Source organism: Leuciscus leuciscus (assembly GCF_965113295.1).
Source record: "Leuciscus leuciscus genome assembly, chromosome: 6".
Lineage (NCBI taxonomy): Eukaryota > Metazoa > Chordata > Actinopteri > Cypriniformes > Leuciscidae > Leuciscus > Leuciscus leuciscus.
Genome location: NC_138730.1, coordinates 38,076,135 through 38,088,135, shown reverse-complemented (window position 1 = coordinate 38,088,135; position 12,001 = coordinate 38,076,135). Strand labels below are relative to the sequence as shown.

The 12,001-nt window shown below is 37.4% G+C and overlaps 1 protein-coding gene across 1 annotated transcript; it reads right to left on the bottom strand.

Moving 5' to 3' along the window:
* Window positions 1–3,441: 3,441 nt before the first annotated feature.
* Window positions 3,442–9,800, bottom strand: LOC309501342 (prolyl 4-hydroxylase subunit alpha-2-like; the record flags this gene model as incomplete). Its single annotated transcript, XM_082173391.1, has 9 exons — window positions 9,676–9,800; window positions 9,189–9,279; window positions 8,729–9,009; window positions 8,413–8,634; window positions 8,167–8,297; window positions 7,826–8,065; window positions 4,393–4,461; window positions 3,609–3,619; window positions 3,442–3,523 (listed from the first exon to the last, which is right to left on the bottom strand). The coding sequence occupies exons 1-9, from the start codon at window positions 9,758–9,760 to the stop codon at window positions 3,442–3,444; spliced, it is 1,212 nt and encodes a 403-aa protein (XP_082029517.1). The 5' UTR covers window positions 9,761–9,800.
* Between the last annotated feature and the right edge of the window lie 2,201 nt (window positions 9,801–12,001).

Genomic DNA, 12,001 nt, shown 5'->3' with positions numbered 1-12,001 from the left:
CATGAGCACAAAATGCAACATAGCATAGACAAGAACAAACCACTACAACTGAAAACTGAGGGCTATAATACACAGGGTGAATAAGGTAGGAAACAAGGAACAGGTGTTGCTAATCAATTAACAAATGAGCAACTATGGAAACAAACGGGCTGTGTCCGAAATCGCCCCCTATACACTTTAATAGGGCACTATTTGAGGGGACAGCCATTTGTAGTGATGTCCGAAACCATTGTGGACGTTATTGAGGGCACTCATTCAATCCCGCAATGCACTGCAATAACAAGTGTACAACCAATGTACGCACAACAGCTAGAGAATACCCATAATGCACTGTGAGAGTTGCGTGCTGAATGAATTCTCGCATCTTGCTTCAAATTTTCTCACACTGTAAAAAAAAATTACATCCCCAAGTAAAAAATTTCAAGTGACCGATAACATCTACATTTTTCAATTAGTCTGACGTATTATTTCTCATTGAGCCAATGTTAACAGACTATTGCAACAAGAATTTCACTTGGGCCAATTGAAAAATGTAGATGTTATCGGTAAATTTTTTACAGTGCAGAGTGTGTGTGCAAGTTTGTGTTTGTTGTTTGACAAATCTGTTTTTAAGTGTTTTGTTGCATAGCGGCAAATTTAACATTCTTTTTTTTCAGAATACAGCATATTTACCTTTCTCTGCCTTTCCCTCTACAACCCTTCTATTGACAGGGGTAAAAGTGTCACTGCTGACCTTTGAAACAATCAAATATTGCTTATTTGAGATGTCACTAATTTAAGCAAATAGCAATGCAAATTTTATTCTGTTTTTAACAGTGACTTTTTTTTCTCTGTGCTGCATGTTTGTTTGTGTACAGCTGTGCAGTCAATTTCTCATCCCCTTCTGCTGCCATACAGTTTCCCCAAACCCCTCCCCTTTCCTCAGGTACATCCAATCCAAAGACAATTTCCCCTCTTTTCTGGACCGCCTTCTTCAGTGACTAACCTATCAGAACTCTCCTGTCAGTCACCGGTCAACTCCAGCCTGCAGTTCACCCAGACTTTAAACTGGCCAGTCAAAAGCAGCACAGAGTGGCCTTTCAACCGAGTCATGGGATTACAAGAGAGGAAATAATAGTGGAGCACAAGACAAAAACTATGACAATGAAGAAGACAACAAAACATTTTCCTGAGACCATGCGTTAGAAGTTTTATTGTAATTATTATTGGTTTTATCATAATGATCTCTATTTTGTTTTAACTTTATACATTCTCTGGATGGTTGAGAGCAAAGCACTTTATATATTTGACCCTCTCCTTGGGTCATTTTGACCCAAAATTCATTCAAATTTGAGTGTTCTTCGGAGTGGTACAAGTCAAGACCTTGTCAGTTTTGTCACACTTGAAATTGGAATACACACACAAAAAAATTGACAGGATTCAAAGAGTTTTTGTGGTTTAAAAAAAAAAAAAAAAAAAAAGTAAAATAAATCCTTCCCTTGCAGGTCAATTTGACCCCTATAGGAATGAATGGGAAATTGGGAACATGTTTTTGTGTCAGAAAACAACACACACACACACACACACACACACACACACACACACACACACACACACACACACACACACACACACACACACACACACACACACACACACACACACACACACACACACACACACACACACACACACACACACACACACACACACACACACACACACACACACACACACACACACACACACACACACACACACACACACACACACACACACACACACACACACACACACACACACACACACACACACACACACACACACACACACACACACACACACACACACACACACACACACACACACACACACACACACACACACACACACACACACACACACACACACACACACACACACACACACACACACACACACACACACACACACACACACACACACACACACACACACACACACACACACACACACACACACACACACACACACACACACACACACACACACACACACAATAAAGAGAAGAGACAATAGAACATCCCACACTCACATAAAAACACACACGCCTAGAGGTGCCAGTTCATTTACTCCCTATGGAGTTTTTAAGGCCATCTAGTAGCAATATTCATTAAATGCCATGTTATATTCTTTCCACATGAGGTCAGCACACCCAATGCATGACTTTTTAAACTGAATTTTGCATGTACTGCAGTTATTTTGTATTTAAAGATTGTGAAGAACGTGCTTATTGTTAAAATATATAAATTTTGCGGTCAATAAAAAAAGATTTAAAAAAAAATTAAAATAGAATGAAATGATTAAAGCTTTTTGGACAAAAACAATGAAGTGTAATTAATGCTTCGGGTCATTGACTCGTGAGGGAAGGATGTGTAATTCAGACACAAGGAGAGTATAAAGGTTAAACAAAGTATGAAGTTGATTAAACAGTTTGTCAGCTTCACCTTTGTTATTCTAAATATTAATTCTAGGTTTAAGTAACTCCAATATATGTGCAAGCAACAGAAGTATCCTAGTATTCCCAACAACATTTTAAGGCAGCCAGGTTACAAATTATTTTGTGTTGAATCAGCTAGTTGAGGCCACTATTTCAGAAGGGGAAAAAGGAAAACGTTATAAATAAAATCTATGAAATAAAATTAGAGGCTTATAAATGATCTGATGTCAGACCCCGTCCCCAACCCTCATATGTGTCACACACAAGAGTTACAGATAAAATATCTGAGCATCCCAATTCTGCCTTCTGAAGTTTATTTATTTGTATGAAAGATTTGACCAAGACAGACTCTAAATATTCATAGTAACACATTGCAAAACTAATCCGAACCCTATACCCGTACTGAGCTTTGACAGACACAAAAGCACAGTACCTTTCTGCAATGCATGTTAGAGCTAAAGGGCTCTGCAGGTGGAGAGATCACATGGGCTAGACTTTGTGTTCTGAGATCCAGAGATATTGGCTCAGGACAAGCTATGAAAAACTCAGCTGTGATCTGAGGCAGTAAAAGTGAAACATACGGTTACAAACAACAGCAAAAGTTGATACGACAAATCTGTTCCAGATCCTGCCTACATTACTGATACATAATAAATATAACATGTACAGATAGAGTACAACTTTCTCTGCATGTTAATAAATATATATATAGTACAGATACAAATATCTTATGACTTCAGTTTTTCACTCCCACTCTGACAAAGGACAGGGGCTCCTGAATTCCTGTCCAAACTCACTGATCCATTTGTTAGCCACTGAAAAAACAAACAAACTATTTTTACCATTAACATTTATCTTTCAATCATAAGCTCTTCTTTTCAAATGATTCATGACTGAATTGATTTTCTCCTCAAACACAGCAACTGTTATAAAAAAAAAAAACAGTTGTGAAGTTATGAAAAACTTACCCCATTTGTTACCCATTAACACAGGGCATCCAGCGTGCTCCATATTCCAATTCCTTTCACCATTTCTGTGGAGATTGTACCAAAGCACGGCTGAACCCTGCAAGAGCAGAGAGAGGATGCTGAAATTATTCTTTTATTTGTAATTAGTACTTAAATTATCCTTATAAGCTAGACAGAAACACATCTTTTTGACCTAGCATACACATAACACATTATAGACTTCTATAATTCCATATTAGGCTGCATATATTAGGCCAGCCGGAACCGGGAACACTTCCCATAAATCCTGATGTACTCGTTACATCATAAGAAGAATGGCGTCTACGCTAATATTAGTCTCTCTGTTTATACCGAGGTTTACCGCAGTCCGTCGGATCCAGGCCGTATCCAGATCTGAAGTACCAGCGCCTGGACGCGACGACAATGCAGTCCTGAAGTGTCAACAAGACTCTCCGTTTCATGAAGTGAGGTGGACCTCGGCCGTATCCAGATCAGATGGTGGATCTGCACCTGGACCTAACCATGACGCATCCTGAAGTGCCAGCCTCATCAGCCTTGTGAAGGCCTCATCGACACGACCAATCTGACTTCTGACCTGTAACGCTGCCTGGATCATAATCATACACTGTTCGCTCGTTGGCCAGAGGAGAACTGGCCCCCGACTGAGCCTGGGTTCTCCCAAGGTTTTTTTCTCCATTCTGTCACCTGATGGAGTTTTGGTTCCTTGCCACTGTTGCCTTGGCTTTTGGCTTGCTTAGTTGGGGACATTTAATATTCAACAATATTATTGATCTGCCTTATTATGGGTGGACGATGATGCAATTTTCTTCTAGAAACAAACTTTGTTGTATTATTTTCATGTTATCAATGTGAAGCTGCTTTGATACAATCTGTATTGTAAAAAGCGCTATATAAATAAAGGTGACTTGACTTGACTTGAATAAAAACACAGAATCGAGGGTTTACCTTTTTCGGCTGCACTGCAACTCCAACTTTAGGAAACACAGTGGCGCCCCCCATCTCCACATCACTCATCTACAGCAACAAAACATTTATATGGATAGTTACAGGAAATATTAATAGCTATAATAGAAATACTCTTTAATGCCAGAGGCAAATTGTTTTTCTGACAGCTGCACTTACACTGCCAACTTACATAAATTAGGAATGTAGCAATCCTGTCATTCTCTATCTCCTGTGAGGTCAAATATTCTTTAGTTAGTTTGTAATTATTTGACTGGTCAACATGTAATCCAGTAAAAAGCTGACTCAAGAAAGTGAATCTCTCTTAGAGTGAATGTTTAGTAGTAGTAGTAGTTGTTACTTTTCAAACTGGACACAGGAGGTTTATTGCTGGCATTTTAATTTATTTTCAAAGTAGATAATTAATTCAATTATCAGTCGTAAATCCAAAACTGCCAAAGATTCCCAAGGGGACCAATGCCAAATGATGTGTTGGTTTACAAAATTGATGTAATGTCTGTACAGTGAACTTACAAATGCATCAAGATGCAGTTCATATCTTCCACCAATGCCATAATTCTGAACCTGGAAAATTATTACATTACTCATGAATCACTATAGAAATAGAAACACTCCAATGTTTATATATATATATATATATATATATATTTTTTTTTAGCCCCCAAAGCTTATAATATATGCCACTCCTTGGCAAACGATAATATTAGAAAAAAGCTAACCAATGTACCCTGCAAAGAGGTTTCTTTCTTTTGGTTTAGGGTTTGTTTTCCGGACAGCATTTAAATTAAGCCAGGAGTAGGCCTTAATCTACAATAGTTAATCATGGCTTAAAAACAAAATGGCTTTCTGAAACACACCTGGACTATGGACTCCTGAACTAAAATAAACAACATTAATTTAAAACCAACTGTGCTAATCTGAATTATAAAACATGTGTTCCTATAAAACATGGAATGAAGAAAAGCTTATTGTATGACAGCAAAAAAAAAACAAAAAAAAAAACACTTTACTGAACAAGAGAAAACTATTTTAAAGCAAATAGCAAAGAAAAAATGAACACATCAGCTGTGGAATCTACGAAGCCCCTAAAGGGACATGGTGAAGGGAGAAAAAATTAATAAAACATTTTTTATAATAAAAAAAAATGTAATAATCAATTGTCAATGCTTTTGCCTTCCCTCAAGAAACTCTGTTCACAAAAATGTTGTGAGCGAACTCAAAGTTTCCTTCTCTACACACTCCAAGCAGGATTTGAAACCAGGGTCTGCCTCTTGAGGCCAGGGAAGTGAAGTTTACATGCACAACTCTTACTAGCTTGCCTCTGTTACATACATACAGTACTGTGCAAAAGTCTTAGGCATGCGGTGTATTTTCGCCCCCAAAAAATGGTTTTAAGACAATTATTTATACATTTTGCTGTAGTGTGTCAGTAGGAAATATCAATTTACATTTCCAATCAATCTTTTTGCCATTAAATTGTAATAATTCAGTGAAATTTTTGTATGCACAAGGAGTCTGACAACAGCCGGTATGATCCACACAGAGATCTGATCTCACCATCACAGAGCCTGTCTGGGATTACATGAAGAAACAGAAAAAAATCCTAAATCCGGAAGAACTGTGGCAACGTCTCCTGCTAAACTGTGCAAGTGTACAGAGGACAAAAGCAGTTTTAAAACGCAAAGGGTAGTCACACTAAATATTGATTTGATTTAGTTAATAGAAGTTAACTGATAAATAAAATCTATTTATGACATTATTTTTGAAAGCATCCTTCTTTTACAGCATTTTTACACAAGTGCTTAAAACTTTTCACAGTACGGTAGCTTTTCAGGATGGTTTCTTCAAGCATCTTTAAGATGCTGCCACAGTTCTTCTGGATTTAGTCTGTCTCAGTTTTTCTTCATGTAATCCCAGACAGACTCGATGATGGTGAGATCAGATTTCCGTGAGGAGCACCAGGTGTTGTCAGATTCCTTGTACATACAAAAATCTCATTGGATCATTAGAATTAATGGGAAAATTAATGTTTGGAAATGTAAACTGATATTTCCTACTGACACACTACAGCAACATATATAAATAACTGGCTTAAAACCATTTTCTGGGGTGAAAATACTAACGTGCCTAAGACTTTTGTACAACAGTACTGGGTATTTATAGCATATATATTATTTCACTGACATAGTCCAAGTAATCCATGTGTCTTTGAAACACAACGTTAATCTGAAGTTAAACCTGCCTCCTGGTAAGTTTAATTTAAGCCTCAATTAAATCCTGGAGCAGCTCTAGTCTTCCTTCGGGAAATCATCTTATTAAACTCTGGACTAGACCAAGGACTATTTAAAACCATGACAGAGAAAGCAGATGTGTGTTAATCTGGTTTGAAAGGCCATTTTAGTCCAGGACTAGGCTTAATCTCTGTCCGGGAAACCAGCCCTATATTTATTTGCTTGTTTATTTAGTTAAGTACAAAGTATGTTCATGCTAACGGCAAGGCATAGCTGACAGAAAAGAAAATATAAGATGCCTGTGCATGATCATATGTGGTCTTTCTTACTGTGACGTACAAGCAGTGGTTCAGCGGTTTCCATGGAGAGTCCCGTAACATCTCCAATCCTCTGACTGATACCAGCTTCCACAGGGTCAACGCTTAGAAAAACACTGAAAATATAGTGATGATTATTCTTTGCATAGTAAGTGTGTGACTAAAACAGTTTAATATTAAGTAAAATACTGACAAACATCATGTAAGACTATAAGAGAAATAAAATTTTGGGGTGAACTACGCCATTATAATGAGGTGATTAATAAATATTAATTAAACCTTTGAGAAACACGTAGTTTTGAGATTCCATAATGATTAACTGCCGATCTAGAAAGCTGTAGGCAACAAACAGGAATGAACGGTCAAGTATATGACTATATAATTTATGTATATGGCTAAAAGTATGAACACCCAAACACCACACTTATGTTTGCTTTCTGAGCATTTGGTTTCAAAATCATTGACTGATTTTGGATGATGTATGCTGTATGCTGGCACTTAGGGCTCCAATTTATCTCAAATGTGTTCAATGGGATTCAAATCTGGGATTTCTATAGATCAGCCAAGTTCTTCCACACAGACCTCAATGAATCATTTCTATATGGACCTCACATGAAGCACACAATTCTCTACAACCAAGGTTTAAATTAGTAAAGTTTAAGCTTAACTGTACAAAATTTGACTTTCATTCAAGATTGGTCAGAAATGATAAGACTGATTTTATTCCATTCAGTTTTAGATTTTTCTCAAGGTTTACAAATCAGCTGGGGAGTAAAAAGTAGATTATTGTCAAAAAAAAAAAAGGGTTAGGGATATAATTTTTTTTATTATTTTATATAAAAAAATAAAACACCATTGTCTATAGACAGTCATGGAAGACATGGAAACCCAACACGTGTATGTGAATGTGTATGTGTGTTTGATAGTCACTTGAGGTCTGGAGATATTCTTCAGGATCTCTATCTCTCTGTCTGATATAATGTCATGATATCTGATGATGCGAGGCTCGTCCCACTCCACTTCCTCTTTCACTGGTGCATACATCAGTCTGGGGTTTCCTCCACCTGTGCTGTACCTACAGGACAGCGCCCTCTGCCTCATGGAGATCTGATTTGATCAAATATAACAAACTTCCAATCAACACACAAAGCTTCACAATGACTGTTTGTAATTTCATGTCAAATAATGATTTAAATTTTAGAACTTGCCCTCTCGTCAACCTCTCCTCTGCACAGGGCCTCATAGTTACTTGACTCTGTGTTCAGTGGTAATATGTCAGGGTTGCTCTGTAAGTGAAGGAGTCTGTTCAGCTGAACTCTGGCTTCATCATTACTTGGATCTGAGGCAAAGATGTTTATGACTTGAATCACAACAATTTAGCAAAATTGTCTGCCAAACTCAAATATAAAAATATTAAATTAAATGCTATTAAATGAAGGACAGCATGACCTCACCCAGATTTAGAAGCTGGTGGCTGAAGTAGATTGCCACAGACAGGCTGCCGAAGTGATAGACTGAGTAACTAAGGAAACGGAGCAACTCTTCCTCAGTAGTGGTTGAGCTTTCTCTTAATCTGTCCAGACTGTACAGAAACCAGAGAAAGGCATGCTGGAATTTGTCCTCATCATAAGCGACCAACCCTACATTGAAAGCTTCATCTGCATTTAGAGATGTTTCTGTGAAATGTGAAATATAAAGCATAAATCAGATCGGAAAAAGTGAAACTCTCTCAGTGAAACTGCATTGGTGCAAAACTGCAGGACAGTTTACCCTTTGTGATGTCTTCTGGGTGCAGTTTGTAGATCTCTTGCAGTCTGATCAGTCCTGAAGCTGCACCATCCAAGTCCTCCAGCTGTGGGATCTCTAGGATCATTGCGTCCAACTCATTCTGATACTTTTCACACCGAGTAAGATTTGGCTGAATGCATTTTTCAATATAGAGCAAATCATTTCTCATTTGTCTGAGGAGTCTGTAAGCTGCCACAGGGTCTCTCACAGCTTCCTCTGGGTTCTCAGAGTTGGAGTATAAAAGCAGAAGATTCGGAAGATCACTGGATGAAGACAGGAGTTCATCAAAAGTTGTAATTTTAGAACATGTATTAACATAATCCTTGATCTATAATAATTGTTAAACATCCATTCCAAATTTGAATGTTTTTTAATAATAATATAAAAAAAACATTCATCTTGTAATTTAATGGTATATTGGGAATAATGAAAGCGTTTTCACCTCTTCATTGTCTCTACATTCTCAGCATCAACACACTGACTGAAGAGCTTCAGAAGGTCTTTCGTCTTCCCATATAGTTGTGCAATTTGATCTATAAAACAATCTACACTTAATTGTGAAAAGGGATTAGATTTATGTATTAATTCATTTTTACATCATTAGAGTTATGATGAAAGAGGTTTATTAGGCAAGAAACCAAAGAGACAGTTAGTGTTTAGTCAATAATGGAATAAATAAAAAAAGTAACTATAAAAGAGTAACTATAAAATGTTATGGAATGAGTGCAGAGATGAAATTACGACAACAACCGTGGTATAGGCTACTATTGTTCACTTTTGATCAAAATTCTTATACAGCTAAAGACAAAAAAATCAACTTATGTGAAAAAATTGTTGGTAAAATATGGACAAAATCCTACAACATTAAATTATTACGAGTAAAAAAAACAATATAATATAATGAATTGACATTGAACTTAAACAATAACCTGTTGATGAGTAGAATTCATGCCCAACATCAGCACAGACAAGCCAAAAACAACCCATAAACACTGTCAATTCCTTTACTGCCATTAGCAGAATTTCAATATCTCAAAACTCAACTTGTATCTGTAGCCTATATTTCAGTGAATACCAAGTTTTATCTTAAACTCTAGATGGCGCATGCTGATAGGTCCTTAACTTAATTTGGTAGTTATCACATCGTTATCTGATTAGTTGCTGTTGCATCGGCGGCCAATGGGCTGCGGCTCATCATTCAAAAAATACTGTAGTGTTTGCTTAGCAGTTTGTACTCACTGCCGCGTGCTTTTTCAGAAAGCATCCGAAATCAACATCTAAGTCAAGATAAGTGAACGCTCTTTTACTCCATATTGCGTGATTTGCATTTAATTCCTAATTGAGCAATCATAAGATTAAACTAAGCGTCATGTTTAACCGTCTTGTGGAGTGATTGGAGCGTAACATTAATTGTGTTTATGCAGCATCAAGCGATAATTGCTGTGAAATACGGCGTCTAAGCTACCGATATGAGAAAGGGTTGAAGTAAAATAATCATTAGCACTTTCAACAGGGTTATGTTTAGCTGCATATTTCTGATGCGTTTATTTATTTCTATGGAAATTGTTTTCATTATTCATGATGTGTGTGGTTGATTTCAGCTGCAAGCAGTGTCAGACCAAGCCCCTGTCTTTCTGTATCGCTCTCAACAGCTTTTTCACTATCAATAAGAGTATAAGGTTCATATCAATGAAAAGCAAAACTTTACATGAGTGAGTGTTACTGGGCTGGTTGCGGCGGGAACAAGGATCTACTCGGAGCAGTGATTTTTGTTTTGTTATTTTTTTTAAATCAACAAATTAATAACATGTGCACAAAGTCTTGGCAATTTAAAAACAAACACAAAATACAACAAACCAACATAGCATAGACAAGAACAAACCACTACAACTGAAAACTGAGGGCTATAATACACAGGGTGAATAAGGTAGAAAACAAGGAACAGGTGTTGCTAATCAATTAACAAATGAGCAACTATGGAAATAAACAGGGGCTGTGTCCGAAATCGCCCCCTATACGCTTTAATAGGGAACTGTTTGAGGGGATAGCCATTTGTAGTGATGTCCGAAACCTAGGGATGGGACGATTACCGGTTTCACTATAAACCACGATAAAATGTACTGACGGTTAGTAATATCGTTTAAAATTTAATTATCATTAAAACCGTGTTTGATTATCGCGATTTTTAAATCCTGTTCAGCCAGCAACAGTCTGACGCAGGTACAGCGCGCAATGTTGTTGTTGTTTTTTTATTCAAGAAGGAATTGCGGAAGGCAGTGACCGTGCTCGGGAGATTTTTCAGCCTTTTAAGAGAACCAATTCTGAGGTGTGGTCATATTTTGGCATTAAACTTAATCGAGGATGGTCACCCTGTCAGCAGAACATGCACAAGAAAAAGTCGCTGCAATAGAAACACTTCAAATCTGCCGAGTCATCTTGTGTGACCATCACCGACTGTTGTATAGCGAACGCAAGGCAAGTTAACTTTGACCTCATTACCATTGTGGACGTTATTGAGTGTACTTATTCAATCATGCACTGCAAGAACGAGTGTAGCCTACAACCAATGTACGCACAACAGCTAGAGAATACCCATAATGCAGTCGTGTGCTGTATGAATTCTCGCGTCTCGCCAGGAGATGGCGTCCGCAGCTGAATCATTCATCCATCCATTTTACATTTACATTTACATTTAGTCATTTAGCAGACGCCCTTATCCAAAGCGACTTACAAATTAGGTGCTGGTCCAGAGAAATATCATACAGGTATACAGTTTTAATTGATTATTAAATTGTTTAATTAAGGTTTATACATGCTAGTTTCTAAGCCAGAGTTTCAAATGATTATTAATAAACAGCAAGCACAAACTGTACACAAGCGGCAGGCCTTCCTGCACACTGTGTGTCCGAATTCACTCACTCGTTTTCATTGACTCCCTCAAGTGGACTATATTAGTGGAGTAATGTAGGGAATAATATTCTTGAATGAGGGTATAAGAGGCAATTTCAAGCACTGCAAGGGGCATATTTAGGGTTGCAGTGGACCCGGTTCAACTTACTAACGGTTCAGTTTTTATCACGGTTTTGAGGGTTTCGGTATGGTCCAGTATGTGGTATGTTCAGGGAAAAAGGTCAAGAACAAATAATGAAACTAGAATCAACAACACAAACAAATACAACAGAGCAAATATAATAAAATAAACAGTGCTTTTCAGGCTATTTTGGGGTACAGAAATTGAATAAAGTAATCAAATGT